Below are 24369 nucleotides of genomic sequence, written 5' to 3' on the forward strand. Positions count from 1 at the left end.
CACAATCAAGTGTTGTTGACAGTTACACATGTTCATCTTAAAACTGATGTGGGTTCCCAGTCACGTCAAGCAAATGTGGATCTCCCCGGTTTTCAGCATCAGTGTAGTTAATATATATAATAATATATAAGTTAATTGGGTGTCACATTGTTCGTTGCTTCATCGTAAACAACTTGTGTGATGTTTTGATTCACAGATACGATATTAATCTGATGAAGCCAACGGTTTGGATTTTTGTAGCATTTGCCACAGCCACCAGATGGCGGGTTTTATGCAATAAATGTATCTGACGGGCACTGATTGCAGACTGTATATATTGACTGTATATACTGACTTGAGTTATGAATCTTGTACTTGCTCTCAGTACAGTGGCGGGTCACAAAGTCGTGATATGCACTCTACCAAAATGGCGGTTAAAAATACCGCGAAAAGAAGTTCGCTGTCCCTCTAGTATATTATCGTGACGCTATTTAGCCATGGCTGCCCCGTTACTAAGGATTTTGTTGAAGGTAAGAGTTAACTGAGCTACTACAATCGCTTTCTTTTGTAGAATTTATCTTTTTTCCCCGTGTATTTCTGCCTTTATTTGCTTGCTTTTCATTTAGTCAACTTCAGTAACTGCATCTCACCGACGTCACGCTAGCAGTAAGGCTAATGCTAAAGTGACTGTTTACCATACACATGCCAAGCTGCAGTTTAACTCAAAAGAGACTCACCAGTAACATCCTAACTTGTAAATTATTCATGACCAAAGTGAGTGGGAGGAGTTGCGTTTAAATGAAACCTTATTTTATATTTTATGTTCTGAGTTATCTGCAGACCAATCAGACTGCAGTTCGAATGACAATTGTACTTTTGCCAGCTACCAAGAGAGCAGAATTGTCAGCATATAACAGCAATTTTCAGTTTACTGCAGAGGGCATATCATTAAAATAGCTATAGTAAGAAAAAGCAAAAGGGCCCAGTATTGAAGCTTGAGGTACTTACTCCACAGACCACTTATGTTGAAGTAGTTGATATGCCAACAATGTCCACACACTGCTGCCTATTACAAAGGTACTACTGGAACCAGTTAACAGCAGATTTCTGAAGTCCAGTGGCTTCCAGCATCAGATCCTATGGTCCACAGCGTCAAATGCTTTATCTAGGTCAAGAACAACAATCCCTGGTTAATTGCCTTTCTCCTGTTCAGACTTTGTATGGTCACTCAGGTGAATTAAACACGTGTCAGTGGAGTATGAGGACCAGAAACCTGATTGAAACTCATTTAAAAGACTATGGACCAGGTAGTGGAGCAGATAACTATAGGTTAAGTGTACCCATTAAGCCCACAAAAATCTAGGTTTTGCTATTTGTCCTATATATTGACATAATTTGTTGGTGACATTTGTTAAAGGGTAAGATTTACCTCTCATTTGAATATTTAGTAATTAGTTGATGTACAATTAAAAATTGGTACCATGGTACCATTTAAGCCCATGTGTGTTCCACATAAGCCCATAACATCGTTTATTGATAAAATAAACTTGTTTAATGCAATAATCAATGCATAAATATATACCGGTAATTAATGCAATATGTTTTATAAATGACAGTGAAAATGTTTTTTTAATCCCTTTTGAACAAGATCATCATCTGAATAAATGACATACATGAAAAAAAAAGTGGTACAGCTTTCAATATAATTGGAACATTTTAAAATTTTGACCCCTGTGTAATTCTTAAATTGACCCCTTCCTGGCTGCCTATTGAAAATTCAAGTGGATACTCAGTTTTTTTCAAAAAGGGTAACATTTAAGGAGTATTTGTGCCAACTCTGGTGCTTGTATCACCAGTTGAAGGATTCCTCTGCAAATATTCTGTTGTCTGCTGCACTAAGGAAAAGGATATACTGATTGATTTGTTCATAAACAACCCTCTTAATCAGCAGACTTCCAATTCTGAGTATAAACACAAGGTGATAGTTATCGGCTACTGTCTTCTTTTTCTGATGAATAGGAGTGATTTGTGCAAATCAGAGTTCCAAAGGGATCAGGAAAAGGGACAAATTGATAGTGTGTTATGTTATCCAGCTCTGCCTTTTAAAAACAAAAAATGTAGGTAACTGATATAAAACAGTACTTCATGAAAGTTAAATGACAAATTTGCAACATTAAGGTGATTAGAGTAAAACTGGAGGCCTATAAACAATTACACCTTTTGGTTGTGACTGTTTGAAAATTATTTTAATGCAGTTTGGCTGTCTTTTGTGCAGTCTTGCAGGCAGTTGCCTCGTTCGAGCCGAAGCAGATGGAGGATCAGCTCTTCCAGATCTCTTCATGTGTCCTCCTCGGAGCACTCTGCTGCAGCAGGAGTCTCCTTTCCTCCTCTGCAGACTTATTCAGAGGAGGAGGCTATGATGAAGGCAGCAGGTGAGCTGTTAAACTAAGCTTCTAAGTCGTTCTGCACCTCACAGCTGCGATGGAAATTCTGTAAACAAACAAAACATTGTTCTGTTTTTGAACAGTGACTAAATATGCACAAGAGTGCATTGCTCCATTTGTGTCAAAGATGGATGAAGATTCAGCAATGGATAAAGAAGTGATAAAATCTCTTTTTGAACAGGGTGTAAGTGGCAACACCTTTAATAATACAGTGAGGAACATAAGTATTTGAACACCTTGCAATTTTGCAAGTTCTCCCACTTAGAAATCATGGAGGGATCTGAAATTTTCATCTTAGGTGCACATCCACTGTGAGAGACATAATCTAAAAAAATATATCTAGAAATCACAGTGTATGATTTTTTTTAAATAATTTATTTGTATGTTACTGCTGCAAATAAGTATTTCAACACCTGTGAAAATCAGTGTAAATATTTGGTACAATAGCCTTTGTTTGCAATTACAGAGGTCAAACGTTTTCCTGTAGTTTCTCACCAGGATTGCACACACTGCAGCAGGGATTTTGGCCCATTCCTCCACACAGATCTTCTCTAGATCAGCCAGGTTACTGGGCTGTCACTGCGAAACACGGAGTTTGAGCTCTCTCCAAAGATTTTCTATTGGGTTTAGGTCTGGAGACCGGCTAGGCCGCTCCAGAACCTTGATATGCTTCTTAAGGAGCCACTCCTTGGTTATCCTGGCTGTGTACTTCGGGTCATTGTCATGTTGGAAGACCCATCCATGACCCATCTTCAATGCTCTAACTGAGGAAAGGAGGTTGTTCCCCAAAATCGCGCAATACATGGCCCCGGTCATCCTCTCCTTAATACAGTGCAGTTGTCCTGTCCCATGTGCAGAAAAACACCCTCAAAGCATGATGCTTCCACCCCCATGCTTTACAGTAGGGACAGTGTTTTTGGGATGGTACTCAGCATTCTTCTTCCTCCAAACACAGCGAGTGGAATTAAGACCAAAAAGTTCTGTTTTGGTCTCTGACCACATAACTTTCTCCCATGATTCCTCTGGATCATCCAAATGGTCATGAGCAAACTTAAGACGGGCCTGGATGTGTGACGATTTAAGCAGGGGAACCTTCTGTGCCATGCATGAGTTTAACCCATGACGTCTTAGTGTATTACCCACAGTAACCTTGGAAACAGTGGTGCCAGCTCTCTTCAGGTCATTGGCTGATTCCTCACCTTTCTTAGGATCATTGATACACTACGAGGTGGGATCTTGCATGGAGCCCCAGTCCGAGGGAGATTGACAGTCATGTTTAGCCTCTTCCATTTTCTAATAATTGCTCCAACAGTTGATCTTTTTTCACCAAGCTGCTTGGCAGTTGCCCCGTAGCCCTTTCCAGCCTTGTGGAGGTCTACAATTTTGTCTCTGGTGTCTTTGGACAGCTGTTTGGTCTTAGCCATGTTAGTAGTTGGAGTCTTACTGATTGTGTGGGGTGGACAGGTGTGTTTATGCAGCTAACAACCTCAAATAGGTGCTTCTAATTTCGAATAATAAGTGGAGTGGAGGTGGACTTTTTAGAGGCGGACTAACAGGTCTTTGGGGGCCAGAATTTTTGCTGATTGGCAGGTGTTGAAATACTTATTTGCAGCAGTTAACATACAAATAAATTATTTAAAAAGTCATACATTGTGATTTCCAGATTTTTTTTTCTTTTTTTTTTTTTGGATTATGTCTCTCACAGTGGACATGCACCTAAGATGAAAATTTCAGACCCCTCCATGATTTCTAAGTGGGAGAACTTGCAAAATCGCAGGGTGTTCAAATACTTATTTTCCTCACTGTAGATTACTGATGTGTCAATCAAAACAATTCTTGATGTTTAACCTTGTACTTTGACAGCTTATGGGTATTGAGATCGACCCAGAATATGGTGGCACCGGCTCCTCATTCTTCTCCTCCATTCTGGTCATTGAAGAGTTAGCAAAGGTGGATGCCTCTGTGGCAGTGCTGTGTGACATCCAGAACACACTGATCAACACGCTGTTTATGAAACTGGGAACCCCAGCTCAGAAAGAACAGTACCTCAGTCGACTGTCAACTGACATGGTGAGGCATTTTGCATTCAAAACATAAAGTCTCCCAAGTGCCTTCTGGCAAATCTCAAGGCCATTCTCTCAAATTAATAAAACCCAGTGTATTATATGTTACTCAATCACATGATGCAATATGTATGACTGCAATGCAGAAATGTATCACAGAATAACTGCATGAACATTATGAAATTTGGCATGTAGTTTGCACCGTGCAGCAGAGGAGGAGGGCAGGAGCTGTGCAGAAAGTTGTAATCCCATCTAAGGTTGCATACCTCTGCAAATTTTTGATGTTGGAAACTTTCTTTTGAAATTAATGGGAATATACAGTTGTATGCAAAAGTTTGGGCACCCCTGATAATTTTCATGATTTTCCTTTATAAATCATTGGTTGTCTGGATCAGAAATGTCAGTTAAATATATCATATAGCAGACAAACACACTGATATTTGAGACATGAAATGAAGTTTCTACAACCCCTGGCAAAAATTATGGAATCACCGGCCTCAGAGGATGTTCATTCAGTTGTTTAATTTTGTAGAAAAAAAGCAGATCACATACATGACACAAAACTAAAGTCATTTCAAATGGCAACTTTCTGGCTTTAAGAAACACTATAAGAAATCAAGAAAAAAAGATTGTGGCAGTCAGTAACGGTTACTTTTTTAGACCAAGCAGAGGAAAAAAATATGGAATCACTCAATTCTGAGGAAAAAATTATGGAATCACCCTGTAAATTTTCATCCCCCAAATTAACACCTGCATCAAATCAGATCTGCTCATTTACATTGACCCTATGCCTTGACATTGACCCTATGTGTATTTTTGCAAGGAATGTTTTTGCAGTTTTTGCTCTATGGCAAGATGCATTATCATCTTGAAAAATGATTTCATCATCCCCAACATCCTTTCAATTGTCCAAAATATCAACATAAACTTGTGCATTTATTGATGATGTAATGACAGCCATCTCCCCAGTGCCTTTACCTGACATGCAGCCCCATATCATCAATGACTGTGGAAATTTACATGTTCTCTTCAGGCAGTCATCTTTATAAATCTCATTGGAAAGGCACCAAACAAAAGTTCCAGCATCATCACCTTGCCCAATGCAGATTCGAGATTCATCACTGAATATGACTTTCATCCAGTCATCCACAGTCCACAATTGCTTTTCCTTAGCCCATTGTAACCTTGTTTTTTTCTGTTTAGGTGTTAATGATGCCTTTCGTTTAGCTTTTCTGTATGTAAATCCCATTTCCTTTAGGCGGTTTCTTACAGTTCGGTCACAGACGTTGACTCCAGTTTCCTCCCATTCGTTCCTCATTTGTTTTGTTGTACATTTTTCGATTTTTGAGACATATTGCTTTAAGTTTTCTGTCTTGACGCTTTGATGTCTTCCTTGGTCTACCAGTATGTTTGCCTTCAACAACCTTCCCATGTTGTTTGTATTTGGTCCAGAGTTTAGACACAGCTGACTGTGAACAACCAACATCTTTTGCAACATTGCGTGATGATTTACTCTCTTTTAAGAGTTTGATAATCCTCTCCTTTGTTTCAATAGACATCTCTCGTGTTGGAGCCATGATTCATGTCAGTCCACTTGGTGCAACAGCTCTCCAAGGTGTGTTCACTCCTTTTTAGATGCAGACTAAAGAGCAGATCTGATATGATGCAGGTGTTAGTTTTGGGGATGAAAATTTACAGGGTGATTCCATAATTTTTTCCTCAGAATTGAGTGATTCCATATTTTTTTCCTCTGCTTGGTCTAAAAAAGTAACCGTTACTGACTGCCACAATCTTTTTTTCTGGATTTCTTATAGTGTTTCTTAAAGCCAGAAAGTTGCCATTTGAAATGACTTTAGTTTTGTGTCATATCTGTGATCTGCTTTTTTTCTACAAAATTAAACAACTGAATGAACATCCTCCGAGGCCGGTGATTCCATAATTTTTGCCAGGGGTTGTAGTATTTACAGAAAGTGTGCAATAATTAATTAAATTAATTAAAGATAAGCTGAAGCGAACGATGGTGAGAGCAGTCATAGTCAACCCACAGACCTGCTTCAAAGACCTACAACATGATCTTGCTGCAGATAGTGTCTCTGTGCATCATTCAACTATACAATGCATTTTGTACAAGGAGATGCTGTATGATGCTGTAATGTAGAAGAAGCCTTTTCTGCGTACACGCCACAAACAGAGTCGCTTGAGGTATGCTGAAGCACATTTGGACAAGCCAGCTTCATTTTGGAATAAGGTGCTGTGGACTGATGAAACTAAAATTGAGTTATTTGGACATAACAAGGGGCGGTATGCATGGCAGAAAAAGAACACAGCATTCCAAGAAAAACACTTGCTACCGAGAATAAAAATTTGGAGGTGGTTCCATCATGTCTATCTGTTTTTTGTTTTGTTTGTTTTGTTTTTATGGAAAATATTCTGTACTTGACTCTTTGACTGTGGGCTCTTACAAAAGTCTTTGTATTCCCTCAGAAAGGTTACTGTACGGTCTTCAGCAACAGATTTGAAAACCTGTAGAAACAATGTGTGAGCCTAATATTTTATATATATCCTCTCATATACAAGATGCAATATATTGTCTGAAATCAGGTGAATCAGCTGAAATGTTTTAGACATATTAAAGTCCAGTCATATGTTGTCAATACCCAAATATATGTGTACCTAACTGCATTTATGTTTTCTGACATGCAGGTTGGAAGCTTCTGCTTGTCTGAGGCACAGTCGGGAAGTGACGCATTTTCTTTGAAGACACATGCTGAAAAACACAAAGACTACTATCTTATAAATGGATCCAAATTGTGGATCAGTAATGCAGATCATGCAGGCGTGTTCCTGGTGATGGCCAATGTAGACCTCTCTGCTGTAAGTACCTTAACTCATTTTTGTTTTTATTACATTTTTTGTTGTAATCTTTGCAGTTAGCTGCTTACCTTACTGTCCTAGCCGTTTGTAGCACTGCCTTCCACTGAGTCATTACAACTTTGTTGACAATCAGGAGCTTGTTGCTCTTGTAAGCAGAGTTTATTTATTTATTTTTTAGAATCTGAACAAAGCTTTTATTTATTGGCAAAAGTTTAATGAGACATGTAAATAAACAAATTTTGATGACATATTACTATTTTATGCTTAGATTTTGTATTTCGTTTTTTTTTCCTGAGAGAAGCTTTTGTAGCACATGGCTACTTTGAGAAGTGTCTGAAATTTTAAAATCCAATGGACATTATTGGTTTTGCAGTTCATGATAAATGGTATCATTTTGTCATTTTTTTTTTTTTTTTTATACTTTGAAAACATGGCTTTCAAACCTGCTGGTGGTTTGTGGGGTTTGAGGGTATAAATACAACAATAATGTAATTCAGTATTAGTGTCAAAATTAATTTTAATGTTGAATTTATGTCTGTTTTACCAAAATCTTAACTTTAGAAATGTCCAAAGACATTTTACCGAGTTGCATTACGTTGTAAGAGTACTTGCATCTTCCCACTGTAGATGTGGATGCTGTTTGTATTTCAAAATAAAGGGGCTTGCAACTCTAAATGTTTGTGACACGGTTGATTGACAGGGCTATAGAGGTATCACCTGCTTCATAGTGGACCGGGACACGGAGGGGTTTGAGATTGGAAAGAAGGAAAACAAGCTTGGCTTGCGTGCATCCTCCACCTGCCCGCTCAACTTTGATAATGTCAAGGTACAAACAAATACCTGTTTTATGCTGCAGCATCTTGATGTCAATATGATGTAAGTCAGTGATACATAAATTGAGGTATTTTTGATAAACGGGAGGATTTGTTGTAGGTACCAGAGAATAACATTTTGGGGCAAGTTGGTCAAGGGTACAAGTATGCCATTGGCATGTTGAATGAGGGCAGGATCGGAATTGCTGCTCAGGTATGCCATCAGGCTCCCCCCCCCCCCCCCCCCTTTTTTTTTTTTTTTTTTTTTTTACTTAAATTGTGGTATTCAAGCAAACTAAAGGTGTTTGTTACAAGATAATCAAAAGAAAAATTGTGTCACTTTTTCCCCCCTCTGTCTCAGATGCTGGGGCTGGCTCAGGGATGCTTTGACCACACTATTCCATATACAAGACAGAGGATGCAGTTTGGAAAACGTATCTTTGACTTCCAGGTAAATATCGCACAAGAGCAGTTAGATGCCAAAAAATCTGTGTCAATACGGCATCGGATAAAACTTCTTTGTGGCTTTTTATGTTCTATGGAGCTCAGCAAACAAAGTTGCACAATGCTGGTAACTTCTGGTGGGACTGATGCAGTCTACTGCATTCGCGTATTTTGGTGTGCAGGAGATTCTAGTGAATTTTGTGGGATTGAGGCTTATGACTTTACATTGTCAGCAAAGACCCTTCCTTCTGCTTGGCGGACAGGGCAGCAGCTGTAGTGACATAGATAATTTTCATCTGATACCTGACACAGGTGTCATTTTTACACCCAGTGTCCACATCCTCTAAATCAATAGACGACTTACACTTATATGGGTATGTCAGTCTACAAATGAGATATGGTCGAGCACAGAGCTGGTGCATTTATATCGTCACACACAAGAAAGCATTTATTCCTTAATGCCACCAAAAACCTGGTCTAAGGTCCAGCGCTATGTGTCTTTATAAGTTCTGTTCCCAACATTAGGGGAGTCGATCATCAGATGCAGGATATCTCAACTTTTGATATTCAATTGCGCAAAAAGTTACTATCACACAGATATCATTCAAACATGTATATAATGTACAGAAGATGAACTAAACATATCTGTGTGTGTGTATATGTGTGTCTCTCTCTCTCTCTCTCTCTCTCTCTCTCTCTCTCTCTCTCTCTCTCTCTCTCTCTCTCTCTCTCTCTCTCTCTCTCTCTCTCTATATATATATATATATATATATATATATATATATATATATATATATATATATATATATATATATATATATATATATATATATATATATATATATATATATATATATATATATATATATATAGACACACACAAAACCCCAATTTTTCAAATGGAATCTTCTCATTATATTATGGACTGCATATGATGGAATCCTTAAATTCCTTGCAATTGAACATTGAGAAACATTGTTCTTAAATTATTGGACTATTTTTTTCATGCAGTTGTTCACAAAGTGGTGATCCTCGTCCCATCTGCTTGTGAACGGCTGAGCCTTTTGGGGATGCTGCTTTTATACCCAATGTTGACACTCACAATTAGTGTCCTCAGTTCCCAAACGCTTATTGAGTGTTGTTAGAAGGAAAGGTGATGTAACACAGTGGTAAACATACCACTGTCCCAGCTTTTTGAAACTTGTTGCAGGCATCCATTTCAAAATGAGCAAATATTTGCACAAAAACAATAAAGTTTATCAGTTTGAACATTAAATTGAATATAAGTTGAAGAGGATTTGAAAATCATTGTATTCTGTTTTTATTTTCATTTTACACGACATCCCAACTTCGTTGGAATTGGGGTTATGTGTGTGTGTGTGTGTGTGTGTGTGTGTGTGTGTGTGTGTATATATATATATATATATATATATATATAAATATATAATATAATTTTTTAAAATATTTTTAAGGATTTTTTCCCAAAAAATCTGCTGTTTCCTAATTATTTTAACATTATCTGACAGATAAGTAGGTAAGGCAATATGTGTATCAAAGTTACAATCAGTTGATGTGCATCTAGTAATTTATAACCATTTGTAATCTGGATGAGGTCCAGACCCCTTGGGTCTGCTGACCATCACTTTGACAACCAGATTATAGATAAAGACACATATAGGTGATAATCTCAAAGCAGTTTGTCTAAACTATCTTTGTAAACAATTACAGTGATAAAAATGCATATTTTCTGGGTAAACCAGGCATCTTTAGGAATCTCAGTGTGTAGTTGTCAGATGGCTGGAGGTCATTTTGCCCTCCTGAACTGCAGATGACTTTCTTAATGTCTAAAAGTAGGTTTTTCCATATGAAAATAATTCTGAAAGCTCTTTTTAAGAACTATATTTTGATCAAAATTCTGACATTGAAAACTTAAATACAGTACTTTTGTAGTCATTTTCTTGAATCTCCTCTGTCACTGTGAGGCAGTGAGAGGCTAGAGCAGCACAGGATTTCCTGGATTACTTTGGGAAGAAAATAGAAGACATCAGGTTAAAGATATCCCGGCATGCCTTAACCCAGCCACTACACCCTGCTATTGAGGTGGGCACCACTACTGAGGTATTACCTAGATTTACAGAATTTCATAGTATCTCACTAGGCATGCTGACAAAATTCGTAATGTCAACAAAAAGCACAACCTGTTTATTTGATCCTATACCAACAAAACTGTTTAAGGACCTGTGGCCCACTCTTGAGCCGACTGTGCTGGAAATTATTAATCTTTCTTTAACTTCTGGATCTGTTCCTAAATGTTTCAGATCTGCAGTGATTAAACCATTACTTAAGAAACCTAATCTTGACCCTAGTGTATTGACAAACTATCAGCCGATATCAAATCCGTCATTTGTCTCTAAAATTCTGGAAAAAGTGGTGTCACGGCAGCCTGTAGACTATCTTACTGAGAATAATCTCTTTGAGCCACTGCAGTCTGCTTTTAGAAAATATCATTCCACAGAGACGGCTCTCACTAAAGTGGTGAATGATCTTCTGCTTACAATGGATTCGGACACCACTACGGTTCTGTTGCTGCTAGATCTCAGTACTGCATTTGATACAGTGGATCATCATATTCTACTTGATAGGCTGGAAAATCATTTTGGGATTACTGGGAGTGCCCTTGCATGGCTGACGTCATATTTGACCAGTCGTTCTCACTGTGTTTTGTACAGTAACACTACCTCGAACCTTAGTGGCATAAAATTTGGGGTTCCACAGGGGTCTGTCTTAGGCCCCCTACTTTTCTCCCTTTATATAGCACCCCTTGGGCACATATTGCAGCGTTTTGGGATTACCTTTCACTGCTATGCAGATGATACTCAGTTATACATGCCGATAACGGCTGGTAATCTCATTCACATAAAATCCCTAGAAGATTGCCTTGCAACAGTGAGAAGTTGGATGTCTAGAAACTTCCTACTTTTAAACTCTGATAAGACTGAAATGATGGTTCTTGGTCCATTGAGAAATCGGCATCAATTTGACCAGTTAACGCTCAGCCTCGGCTCGTGTGTCATACATCACACTGACAAAATGAGGAACCTTGGGGTAATTTTTGATCCTTTGTTGTCCTTTGGCCTCCACATTAGAAATATTACTAGAACTGCTTTCTTCCACCTGCAAAATATAGCGAAGATTTGTCCCATCCTGTCTATGGCTGATGCTGAGACCCTGATCCATGCATTTATCTCTTCTAGATTGGACTACCGCAATGTTCTATTTTCTGGTTTACCGCAGTCTAGCATTAGGGGTCTCCAATTGGTTCAAAATGCTGCAGCCAGACGTTTGACACGAAGCAGAAAGTTTGACCACATTACACCCATTTTGGCATCTCTTCACTGGCTTCCTGTCCCAGTGAGATCAGATTTTAAGGTTCTGCTACTAACCTATAAAATTATTCATGGACTGGCACCTCCCTACCTAGCTGACCTAATTAAACCTTACGTACCAGCCCGGGCTTTACGTTCTCAGAGTGCAGGACTACTTTGTGTCCCTAAGGTGAATAAGAAGTCTGTGGGTTACAGAGCTTACACTTATCATGCCCCTGTTCTGTGGAATGATCTCCCTGTGTCAATAAAACAGTCAGATTCTGTGGAGATTTACAAGTCCAGACTTAAGACGCACTTATTTTCCCTTTCATATGGCTAGCATACTGGTACAGTTTTGTTTTATGCTTTTTACCCTTTTAATTCATTTATTAGTAATTGGAGCAGGCTGTGGCCTCAACTTTACCTAAATTCTGGGTCCTTTAGTGACGTTTATGGCTAGTGGCCGGCGATCACCTTAGTATTTCACTGTTTTTGCTGGCAAATTATATAGCATTTTTTTGTCTTTCTGATGCCTGATTCTGTTTTTTCTCTCTGTTTAAGGTGCAGCTCCATCCAGAGATGGGAGTTGTATTCGTGTTGGCGATCCTCCTGTCCTGTGCGCCTATAGCATTTCTTGTATATTCGTCCGTGAATTGTTCTGTAATTTATGTTTGTAGCATGGCCCAAGCAGAGGGTCTGCTTGAGGTTTCTTCCTCAGAGGGAGTTTTTCCTTACCACTGTTGCTCGGGGGGTTGGTAAGGTTAGACTTTACCTGTGTGAAGCACTTTGAGGCAACTCTGTTGTGATTTGGCGCTATATAAATGAAAATAAATTGGAAAAAAAATTTGAAAATTGATAGCGGCAGGTTGCAACAGCAGGCTTCTATTCTGCTGACACTTTAATATTTTCTCATGAAAATTATATGATATGAAAGCACTTTTTGAGAACTAGTGGCTGACAGTCTCCAGACCACCAGCAGCAGCAGGGCACACCCCAGCCTGCTGCAGCTTCTACTGCCACCAGTTTGTGTTGCACATTTGTACCTCCTGTTGATGGGCACAGAGTTTAAAGAGCACAAAACTCAGATGTGCCTTACATGACCGGGTTTATAACACACGTTACATCCTGCATACCTGCCCATATTGTCTGTCACCTGGAACTGATGGTGTTTAATGGGCACTGTGTAGTTGCAAAGTGAAGTGATATAATTCCATGCTGGGAAGAAAACCCCACAACAGCACTGAAGTTGCATCTAAGTCCAGAACAATAGAATCATTTGCTGCTTTAATGGGTTCAGTTTCCACAGAGTGGTCACTTGTAAATGGTGACTGTAATGTTTCACAGAGATTACCTCATTAATAACACAAAAGTTGTTTCAAAATTACTTTTTCAAGAGTTTTTGAAAAGAAAGGTAAATTTTAGACAGGACTGTAATTAGCCAGCAATAGATTGTGAGTGTAGCCAACAAGAGATCCATGACAACTTTGAAGGAATTATAGGCTTTTTGGCTATGATTGGAGAGAATGGGAATATTGCAACTTTTGTCTGTTTCAGCACCAGTCGTAGCTTCATGGTGGAGCAGGACCCAGACTTTGATACAAGGGAACAAATCAAATCTAAGGTCGAATCTCCTATGTGCCTTCTGGGTAACTAGCATTCTATTCTAGATAACTATCATTATCTGTGTCGCTCCATTGTAAAGGTGTATAGCAGCAAAATTACAAAACGTGTCTCTGTCCTCTTATTAGATTAACAAGTTTTACTAGACTATAATTTTAGATTGCGGAATGAGGCATCTGTGTCTTTGGCAGAGGAATGCGTTCTACTTTTCTAGTTTCCCATGTCTTAATGATACTTCTGTGTATTTCAGGGCATGCAGCATCAAATAGCCCACGTAGCTACGCAGATTGAAGCTGCTCGGCTGCTCACCTACAACGCTGCTCGTTTGAAAGAAGCTGGACGATCTTTCATTAAGGAGGCCTGCATGGCCAAATACTTTGCTGCGGAGGTGAACTGCTTGTATCACACACTAAAAATCAGTACATGGAGGGTTTTGGAACAGTCGGAGTACGTTACAATGTTTTGTGTTCCTCAGGTTGCAACCCTAACCACGTCAAAATGCATCGAATGGATGGGAGCATTCGGCTTCACCAAAGACTACCCCATAGAGAAATACTACAGAGACTGTAAAATCGGTGAGCAAACACGGCTGTCAGCATGTATGTGTACTGTTGGATTGTTCAGTCGGTGAGGGAGCGGTATTGTTCTTGGGCTGCAGAAAGGACATAGCTTACACTGAGAGCAAGAACATTAGCTGTAGTTGTTAGTGATTGGACCAGCACAGAGTGGAGACGAAGGCCGATATCATCAGCTGTAATCAGACTCCACGGGCGAGCTGGCACTCTACCACCAAGGAAGCTGCCGGTGGAAAACAACTTTGATTTTGGCGGTGCGGTTCTTCAGGTGGCCTGAGCTGCATAATGAGCTAGTTGTTCCTCTTCCTGAAAGCTGCTTGTTGTTGTGCTGATCACTGGAGTTAACAGACTAAATCGAATTTGTTGTGACTTTTTACAGACCCGGCATTCATTGTTACACTTTATCTCCATGTGTACAGGTACCATTTATGAGGGCACGTCAAATATTCAGCTATCCACTTTGGCTAAGTTTATTGATAAGGACTATGATATCTGATCTGACGTGGAGTCTATACAAAGCACAGACTTTAAAGGTCACGGTGGGTATTTTATTTTTATTGTTAATGATTTTGCATTGAGCTACAAAACATGACTTTTTCAAGGCATTGCAAAGCCCATTATTTCCTATTACATATTTTCTTTAAAGCTACAGTATGGAGGATTTAGGGGACTTTATTAGCATAAATGGAATACATAATTCATAACTATCTGTGTGTGTTTTCATAAGATATGAATGAACCCTTTGTATCCACATGGGAGTGGGGCCCCACTCATGGAAGCCACAATATTCCACGAGCATGATTATACAGGAGCCCAAAACGGACATACTGTCTCTGCCTATCACATTTTACAGTGCTACTTGGTGCTAGTGCAGGCTAACAAGTTTGAAAACCTTACTTTTATGAAATGGAGGATCACACAAGAGAATGCAAGAGAGTAGGAAGCACCACCGCAAAAAAAGCAACAACCTGAATACTGCAGCAGATTACTGAAACAGTCCTTCAATCGGTGAAAAAATTGGTGAAACAAGCACCAAATTTGGCACAAATACTCCTTAGACATTCCTCTTTTGAAAAAAATTGACTATTAACTTAATCAATAATTTGTACCACTTTTTACCAAAATTGGAACATATATATAAATGCAAATTGATTTATTTTATATTGTAAGAATATGAATAAAAAGTTGTTGAACAGAACTTTTTTTTTTTTTTTTGCATAGCCACAAAAAAAAACAGACATAAAATATATGCAACATAATTATTGAGGCACTGATGAATTTATAGTAAATGGCTGATTTCACAGTGAGTCACAGGAAAGATACATGAACATTTCCAACAAAGTGGAAATAAAAAAGTGTGGTGCTGTCTGGTAAACCTGTGTGGAGTATGCAGTTGTTAAAAAACTTAGTGAATGTGCAACAATGTGACTAGTGAGGGAAGCCACTATGACAACTCTGAAGGAATTATGTACTTATGTGGCTGTGATTGGAGAGGCAACGCATGGTGCAACTCTTATTTGCTGCACCAGCAGTTGTAGAGTTTCACAGTGGACTGAAACGGAGAAGGTCACGTGTTTTGCAAAAAGGAATGTACAGTAATCATACGAGAGGTTTGTTATTGTTGCATGGTGACAAAATGATTGTACTTCCCTGTGTTATGCCCACCCCCACCCATAAAAACAAACCCCCAAAATTCTTGTTCTGACAGCATCACTGTTTCCGGCAGTCATGTGTTTAAATGCTCTTTTCCTGTTTCAGATTTGTGTTCTTCGGTGTTGCTGAGCTCCTGCAGTCCTGTGGTAGTTGCCCTTTTTGCCCAATACTGATGGATACATGGTTCCATGTTCCAAACATCAAATCCTGTGATGTATGGTGACGTGTTATTTATCCTCTTTGTTTTCCTTCCTTCTCTAGGACTGTATATGACAAACAGGCTTTTTGGGCTTTTATTTAATTTTGATTTTCTAATGGACCATAGGCTTTATTAACTTTCAGTGTAAATGTTGAAACTGGACAGTTGGGATTTAATTATGTTTTAGTGCCTTCAGATTTTCTTTTTTTATCGCTACCTTTAAATTTAAAAAACATAAAAATGAGTTTTATGTTGCAGTATACATTGTAATAATTTGTGACAGGTGACACACTAATATGCTCTGTACATACTGTACACTTCTTTGTCGGGGGGAAATATGGATAAATGATTTCTCACTGCAAAAACCTTAAAAAAAAAATCTTGAATAAATGGGAAACTATGTAGCAATGCAATAAATACACTTTGCAATGTGTGGTTTGGTTGTCATTTGCCTGCAAAGATGTTTTGTTGCCAGTAGATGTCAGGGTTATCTTTGCCGATAACTGCTCCCCCTCAATAGCAGTTAATTAGCAGCTCTTTTAACAGCCTGTCACATTTAATGATATTTCATGTCAATTTAATTATACCGGTGCTTCAGATGGAAGCAGTCTGCCTTGCATAATTGTCCCACAGTGATCATTTTTCAGTAATAATTAAATTTCCCTGGCCTCTATTATTTCACACAGATCAGTTTCATACAGGCAGCTAAAGTCATTACTGTCCAGTCCTGACAAAAAAAAAGTGCCCTATAGTATCTGCAAATAAGTATTTGAACACCCTGCTATTTTGCAAGTTCTCCCACTTAGAAATCATGGAGGGGTCTGAAATTTTCATCTTAGGTGCATGTCCACTGTGAGAGACATAATCTAAAAAAAAAAAAATCTGGAAATTACAGTGTGTGACTTTTTAATCATTTATTTGTATGTTACTGCTGGAAATAAGTATTTGAAGGCCTACCACCCAGCAAGAATTCTGGTTCTCACAGACCTGTTAAATTTTATTTAAGAGGCCCTCTTATTCTGCACTCTTTACCTGTATTAATTGCACCTGTGTGAACTTGTTGCCTGTATAAAAGACACCTGTTCACACACTCAATCACACTCCAGCCTGTCCACCATAGCCAAGACCAAAGAGCTGTCTAAGGACACCAGGGACAAAACTGTAGACCTGCACCAGGCTGGGATGGACTACAGGACAACAGGCAAGCAGCTTGGTAGAAGACAACAACTGTTATGATTATTTATTAGAAAGTGGAAGAAACACAAGATGACTGTCAATCTCCCTCAGTCTGGGATTCCATGCAAGATCTCACTTTGTGGGGTAAGGATGATTCTGAGAAAGCTCAGAACTACGCAGGAGGACCTGGTCAATGACCTGAAGAGAGCTGGGACCACAGTCATAATGATTACATTAGTAACACATGATGCTGTCATGGTTTAAAATCCTGCAGGGCAGCAAGGTCCCCCTGCTCAAGCCAGCACATGTCCAGGCCTGTTTGAAGTTCACCAGTGACCATCTGGATAATCCAGAGGAGGCATGGGAGATGGTCATGTGGTCAGATGAGACCAAAATAGAGCTTTTTGGAATCAACTCCATTTACCATGTTTAGAGGATGAGAACAAACCCAAGAAAAGCATCCCAACCGTGAAGCATGGGGGTGGAAACATCATACTCTGGGGGTGCTCTTCTGCAAAGGGGACAGGACGACTGCACCGTATTGAAGGGAGGATGGATGGGGTCATGTATTGCGAGATTTTGGCAAAAAACCTCCTTCCCTCAGTAAGAGCATTGAAGATGGGTCATGGCTGGGTCTTCCAGCATGACAATGACCCCAAACACACAGCCAGGGCAACTAAGGAGAGCCTCCGTAAGAAGCATTTCAAGGTCCTGGAGTGGCCTGGCCAGTCTCCAGACCTGAACTCAATCGAAAGTCTTTGGAGGGAGCTGAAACTCCGAACCTGAAAGATCGAGAGAAGATCTGTATGGAGGAGTGGACCAAAATCCCTGCTGTAGTGTGTGCAAACCTGGTGAAAAACTACAGTAAAGGTTTAACCTCTGTAATTGCAAACAAAGGCTACTGTACCAAATATTAACATTGATTTTCACAGGTGTTCAAATACTTATTTGCAGCAGTAACATACAAATAAATTATTAAAAAATCATACATTGTGATTTCTGGATTTTTTTTTTTTTTTTTTTTTTTTAGATTATGTCTCTCACAGTGGACATGCACCTAAGATGAAAATTTCAGACCCCTCCATGATTTCTAAGTGGGAGAACTTGCTAAACCGCAGGGTGTTCAAATACTTATTTTCCTCACTGTATATATAGGGGTGCTCCAAGGAAAAAAGGGTGAACACTACTTACTGAGCAAATAGGTCTATGGTATTTTACATAACCAAAATAAATTTGCTTTTTGGCTTGATCTGGTTGATCACAGTTTGTCAAAGTCTAATTAGTTGAGCCTCATTATATGCCCTTTTAATTTGTTGAGTTACAAAATGATATCATGGATTGTTTGTGACTTATTGTGGTTCCAACCTGCAGAGGATGGACTCATGTTTCTAGCGCCACTATCTTTTCACCAAACCCTGCATTTGATACGGTACATGGGTCCGCTATCCCAAGGCCTGTGTTACATATTCAGCAGAATTTCATCATTTTTCACAGATTCCTCTTAAAAAACTTGTATACCTTGATAAATAATCATCTTGTAAGTAATTCTACACAATAAAAATACTGAACCTGTGACGCGATCCTGGATAAGCGGTTGAAGATGAGATGAAAATGCTAAGGCAGTTTTTTGACAAAGCATTATTCCAGCATAAGCTGTGATCCCTCTTGCTGCAGTTGAATGTATTAAATTCCATTTCTGACATACAATAATATCAGTGTTTACACTATAACACAACTGCTCTAATTTTTTGATTAAACATTCTTTTTGTCCCACAGTTATTGTACCCGTCACGTTTGACACCAGCTTCAGTAACACTTGTTCAATATGTAAAGCTTTTCTCCATTTGAAATCACATATGTATATGAAATATATCTCGACTTAATGCCCCAAAAGAATCTAAGATGTTTCGTCATCAGCACCCGCTATAGTCCAAGTTAGGGGAACTTCGCCAGTTACTTCATCTTCCTGGATGCGCCGCCCGCTGATGACTCCAGAGACAGAGGTAGCCTTGAGCAGGACATGCAGAGGGTATGGGGAGGTGGGCGCGGGAGTCGTTGTCGTTCTTTCTGCTCCTGACGACATTGTTCGTCTCTTTTTCATGCTGGTTCTCGAAATTTGTCACTCTTTCGCGTGTTGCAAGATGCCACTTCTTTCTATCGCCGGCGATTTCTTCCCAGGTATCAATGGGGATGCCATTGTAGTGGAGCCTATCCTAGCAGTGATGGGGTGTTAGGTGGGGTACACCCTGGATAGGACACCAGTCTGTCACAGGGCCACATATAGACAAACAAACACATTCACACCTGCATGCACACTATGGGCAATTTATAGTTTCCAATCCACCTAACCTGCATGTCTTTGGATGTGGGAGGAAGCCGGAGCACCCGGATGATGGAACCCACGCAAACGTGGGGAGAACATGCAAACTTCACACAGAAGGGCCACAGGTGGAAATCGATCTCATGACCTTCTTACTGTGAGGCAACTGTGCTAACCATTAACCCACTATGCTGCCAGTTATGAACTAATGAATAGATTATTATGAACGCAATACTCCATTTCTGTCAAACTTTAAATGTTATTAAAATGTGCGCTGTTAATCTGCAGTTACACTCACAGTTGTGGTGCTGTAAATTCCTTTTGGGGAGAACTATAAACCGTTTGTGCAGACATTACGGGCCTGCGTTTGTACTACTTACATTTCCCCTCTAATCCTCTCTGACTTGTTCTAACTTGTAAAAAGCTCCTGTTTAATGAGAGTGATGTGAAATGGAAAGCTGGGCTGCCTGTGTGCATCTCTGCGAGGCTTTTCATTATGCACGATTCAAGTAGCTTTCACAAGCTCTACTGGAGAGCTGCTCCACCAGCTGAAAGGACATGCATACATATTTGTAGGTTGAGCAAATTCAATTCATTCGATTAGTTCTCAGTAGATACTTCAAGATTAGTTTTAATGACAAATAATACATTCAGTTCATGTTCTTGCACTTTACAGGAGGCCTTCTGAGCCTACCAACAGGTCAGAATCATTTCTCCCCACAGCTCAATATGAAGCTCTTTATACGATGACAATTAATTATATATATATATATATATATATATATATATATATATATATATATATATATATATATATATATATACATATACCAGTTCAGTAATTGATATGTTCAATCCACACTCCTCTTCTTTGGATTACAGCTGCAACACGCACATTGAAGTTTGTGATTGCACTGCCACACATCTCAAGAGGGATCAAAAAGAAATTCGGAGAATAATGTATTTATTATTTGTAGAATGTTGAAAGAGTGACAAAGAAAAGTGTAAATAATTTGAAAAAATAATTTTTTAATACAATTTAAATAAAATTTAATAAAACTAAAATGACTAGATTATAACACACACACACACACACACACACATATATACATACATATATATATATATATATATGTATGTGTGTGTGTGTGGCTCAGACCAGGCTCAGAACCTCCCTGAGCCTGGTTCTGCTGGAGGTTTCTTCCTGTTAAAAGGGAGTTTTTCATTCCCACTGTCGCCAAGTGCTTGCTCACAGGGGGTCGTTTTGACCGTTGGGGTTTTTACGTAATTATTGTATGGCCTTGCCTTACAATATAAAGCGCCTTGGGGCAACTGTTTGTTGTGATTTGGCGCTATATAAATAAAATTGAATTGATTTGATATAGAACCTTTATTTAACCAGGTTAATCCCACTGAAATCGAGATCTTTTACAAGGGAGACCTGGACTATATATATATATATATATATATATATATATATATAATGTGTGTGTGTGTGTGTGTGTATGTAAACTATTGATTCCTGAATCAATTGTTTTGTGTTTCTTATGTTTTGATGCACTTTTTTCTGAAGCAATGTTAAATTTAACCATTTGAAATAGTGTATCACATTATGAAGCAATTACTTATTTTAGCGTTTCCATTGTTTTGATACATTCAGTTGTTGATGAGGTGACTGTTTCATTTAGTGTTTTCAAACAGTGAATGAATGATGTTCCAAATAAAGCAGTTCTTTCCTGGGTTTTGGTGTATTTTGATACATTGTCTTTTGGTTCTATTTCGTTTAGTGTTTAATGTTTTCAAACAGTGAATTGTGTTCCGAGCAGTATTCTTTTTGTTTTCAGTGTTTTGATACACTGAATCTTTTCTTTTTTGACTGTTTCATTTAGTGGTTTGAATGTTTTGAAACATTGCACCGTTTTCCCTTTGTGACCAAATTGGATAATTTATCTCAAAGTTTCCAAATGCCTCTTTTCCTGGCCTTTGCTATGTGTTAAGTATTTCAGGAGGGTTGAAACCCGAAACCCACCCCAGTAGTTGCGCCTTTTCCTGTTGTCCCAGGATTGCATAATTTGAGTCAAACGTTCAGTTTGATGTCTGTAACACTTCCTGGATAATTACATTGTGATCAACCACAGTGAGCTCACTGAAGTCCAAGTGAAACGTGCGTAAAGTCTTCGACATATTTGGAACTGATACAAACATGAATGACAGGTTGCTCGTCCTGCGGGAAATAAACATTGCTGCTTCTACACACTTTTAATGTTGTTCCTCTCCATTTTCCTCCTGTAACTTTGTCAAAGCCACAAAGCCGCCGTTATGTTTTCAAAGCTTGCCAACACGTGCGTAAAATATGTGCGTAATCGTCGTGCCAAAGCACACCTGTTCTTTTTCAGATGTGATAACCGATACCGGACCATTTCGTCATTTTAGGCGCAGGTGAGAGCGGAGCGCGCGCGCGTGCGTCCCCTTGGAGGCCTTAAGAATTTGTCTTCTTCAATCTAATTGGATAATAAGTGGGTGCCCGCGCGATCGAGCCTGCGTCAGTGCGCGGCCTCTTCTTTAGGAGTCTGTCGTCGTCACGTCCCCTCACGGTTTCATCTCAAACCACGCTTGCTGTCGTAACTGTCTAACAGCAGAGCGAGAGTTTAATTTTGGAGGATTTTCTCAGATCCGGATTGATCTCTGCACGCGCTCTCACGTCCGGTGACTCTGGAATTTGCGGGTGTTTTTTCTTTCTTTCTTTTTTATTCCTTCATGGTGATCCACGTCGGTGATGGCAGACTCTGTTCCACATGAGACTCGCCAAACCGTCAAAGAGTCGCCGTTCTCCATCAAGAACCTGTTGAATATCGACGACAAACCTGCGAGGCCGAGAAGCTTCCTCGCCTCGTCCAAAGGAGTGTTTGAAGGAAGCTTCTTCTCTCGGCTCGGTGACTTCTCGTTCCCTCGGTTTGAGTTTCCCACACAGCGAATCGGACTGTCGGCGCAGTATTTGGAGAGAGCATCCACTTGGTGGTACCCGTACACGTTTGGAGCCCATCTGAGAACTGCAGGTAAATACAATTCCCGTGCGTAATGGATAAGATCTGTTTGGATCTGGAAATATTTACAACAAATTTAAAACATGATTTATATAATAAGGTATGTCCTCAAACTCTACAGAAAATTATTTTTAATAGGTTTTCATGCTGTACCTTTTTTTCTGTAGGATCTGCAAAAAGCGAGCTGAGGGAGGTATCGCCGGTACCGGACAGGCGCTCCCCGGATCTCCAAAAAAGTGATCAGGATGCCAAAGAGGAAAGCGCCGATGAAGACATCGCGCTGGATGAAAGTGACCTAGAAGAGGCGAAGAAAGAAACGGATCAGGACGACGACTGGAGCAGAAAAGCGGACGAGCTGGACTCCGAGAAGAAGCCGTGCCGCAAGAAGAAAACGCGCACGGTGTTCTCCAGGAGCCAGGTCTTCCAGCTGGAGTCCACCTTCGATATCAAGCGCTACCTGAGCAGCTCGGAGAGGGCGGGCTTGGCCGCGTCCCTGCACCTGACCGAGACGCAGGTCAAAATCTGGTTCCAGAACCGCAGGAATAAGTGGAAACGGCAGCTGGCCGCGGAGTTGGAGGCGGCCAACCTGAACCACGCGGCGGCGCAGAGGATTGTGCGGGTTCCGATACTTTACCACGAGAACGGGGCCACGGAAACGAGCGCGGGGTCCGCGGGGAACTCACCGGGCAGCCAGAACCTGCTGGCCTTTCAGCACCACATGTACTATTCACACTCGGTCCCGCTGCTCAGGCCCGTTTAACACCGTGTGCGCGTCATTTTTAAATTCAACATTTTTTTGTAGATTTTGTAAAAAAATATTATTATGCTTCACTGCAGAGCTCTAGGGGGTTATTATTAGTGGTAGAATTATAGTTATTTTATTTTTATTGTGTTCATTTTGGAGGGGGAAAACTGTTTTCCACGGGGCTGAGTGTCCATATGTATTTTACAGAATCGATGTCAGTGTTTGTTGTTAAAACTGTGGAATTTAATATTTTGATATTTTTGCAATATTGTGCAATATTGTTTGCTTCGCTTTTCTTGTCTCTCGGCGCCCACTGGGGGGGGGGGGACTTTTTGTAAAGGTGAGGACAATCGTGCATATATATATATATATATATATATATATATATATATATATATATATATATATATATATATATATATATATATACAAAAACAAAATCCCAGGAAACCTGCAGGTAAAAAAAAAACGAATTGTTTTTATGACGTAACATTTTGTCAGTAATTATTGAAGCCATGAAAGAGCCAAATAGACCCTGTTTGTGTACGTTTTTCCTTTATTATTTTAAGAAAAAAAAATCTGTATTATATAGTCTTATGCACTTAGGAAAGATTTCACGGTTAAATATCTTTGTTTTTAAATATTTATGAGAGTTACGTGATCTCTATTTTTAATAGAGTATAAGGTTCTGTCAATTAAAATATTACATTTTTTGTTATTGTAAACCTTTGAGTGATTACCGGACGTTGAAAAAAATGTGCTGACATGAGTTCATTTCGAACATTAATTATAAAAAAACAAAGCTCCACAGCGATCTTGGATTTTATTATTAATTTTACAGACGATTTAAAAAAGTCTTACAAAGCATTACACTGCGGTGGAATTATTTGTTACATCAGCAGTTTTCATAAATAAGAAATGGATGATTCAGAGGCTTTTAATGTGGAAAATAATATATATTCCAAAGACATATTCACAGCTGATGTTTTGACAAAAAGGAAAACAGGTGCAACATGAATAATGACTTCAATCCATTTGTTACAATATCACTTTTTT

General features: G+C 39.3%; 2 protein-coding genes across 3 annotated transcripts; both read left to right on the forward strand.

Moving 5' to 3' along the window:
- The first annotated feature begins 394 nt into the window (after positions 1–394).
- On the forward strand, positions 395–16034 carry acadsb (acyl-CoA dehydrogenase short/branched chain). Of its 2 annotated transcripts, none has more exons than XM_034193319.1 (12): positions 395–509; positions 2255–2411; positions 2507–2607; positions 4287–4493; positions 7190–7360; positions 8061–8186; positions 8294–8386; positions 8534–8623; positions 13852–13989; positions 14077–14176; positions 14596–14715; positions 15935–16034. In XM_034193319.1, the coding sequence occupies exons 1-11, from the start codon at positions 477–479 to the stop codon at positions 14670–14672; spliced, it is 1293 nt and encodes a 430-aa protein (XP_034049210.1). In that variant the 5' UTR covers positions 395–476; the 3' UTR covers positions 14673–14715; positions 15935–16034. The 2 variants fall into 2 exon arrangements, with proteins under 2 accessions (XP_034049210.1, XP_034049209.1); XM_034193318.1 differs by having other exon boundaries at positions 477–509; positions 14596–14691; positions 15934–16034.
- Positions 16035–22204: 6170 nt separating this feature from the next.
- Positions 22205–23384, forward strand: LOC117531494 (homeobox protein HMX3-B). The gene is made up of 2 exons (XM_034194606.1): positions 22205–22580; positions 22736–23384. Exons 1-2 carry the CDS (start codon positions 22301–22303, stop codon positions 23326–23328), a joined length of 873 nt encoding a protein of 290 aa, XP_034050497.1. The 5' UTR covers positions 22205–22300; the 3' UTR covers positions 23329–23384.
- Positions 23385–24369: the final 985 nt, after the last annotated feature.

This window comes from Thalassophryne amazonica, chromosome 18 (assembly GCF_902500255.1).
Source record: "Thalassophryne amazonica chromosome 18, fThaAma1.1, whole genome shotgun sequence".
Lineage (NCBI taxonomy): Eukaryota > Metazoa > Chordata > Actinopteri > Batrachoidiformes > Batrachoididae > Thalassophryne > Thalassophryne amazonica.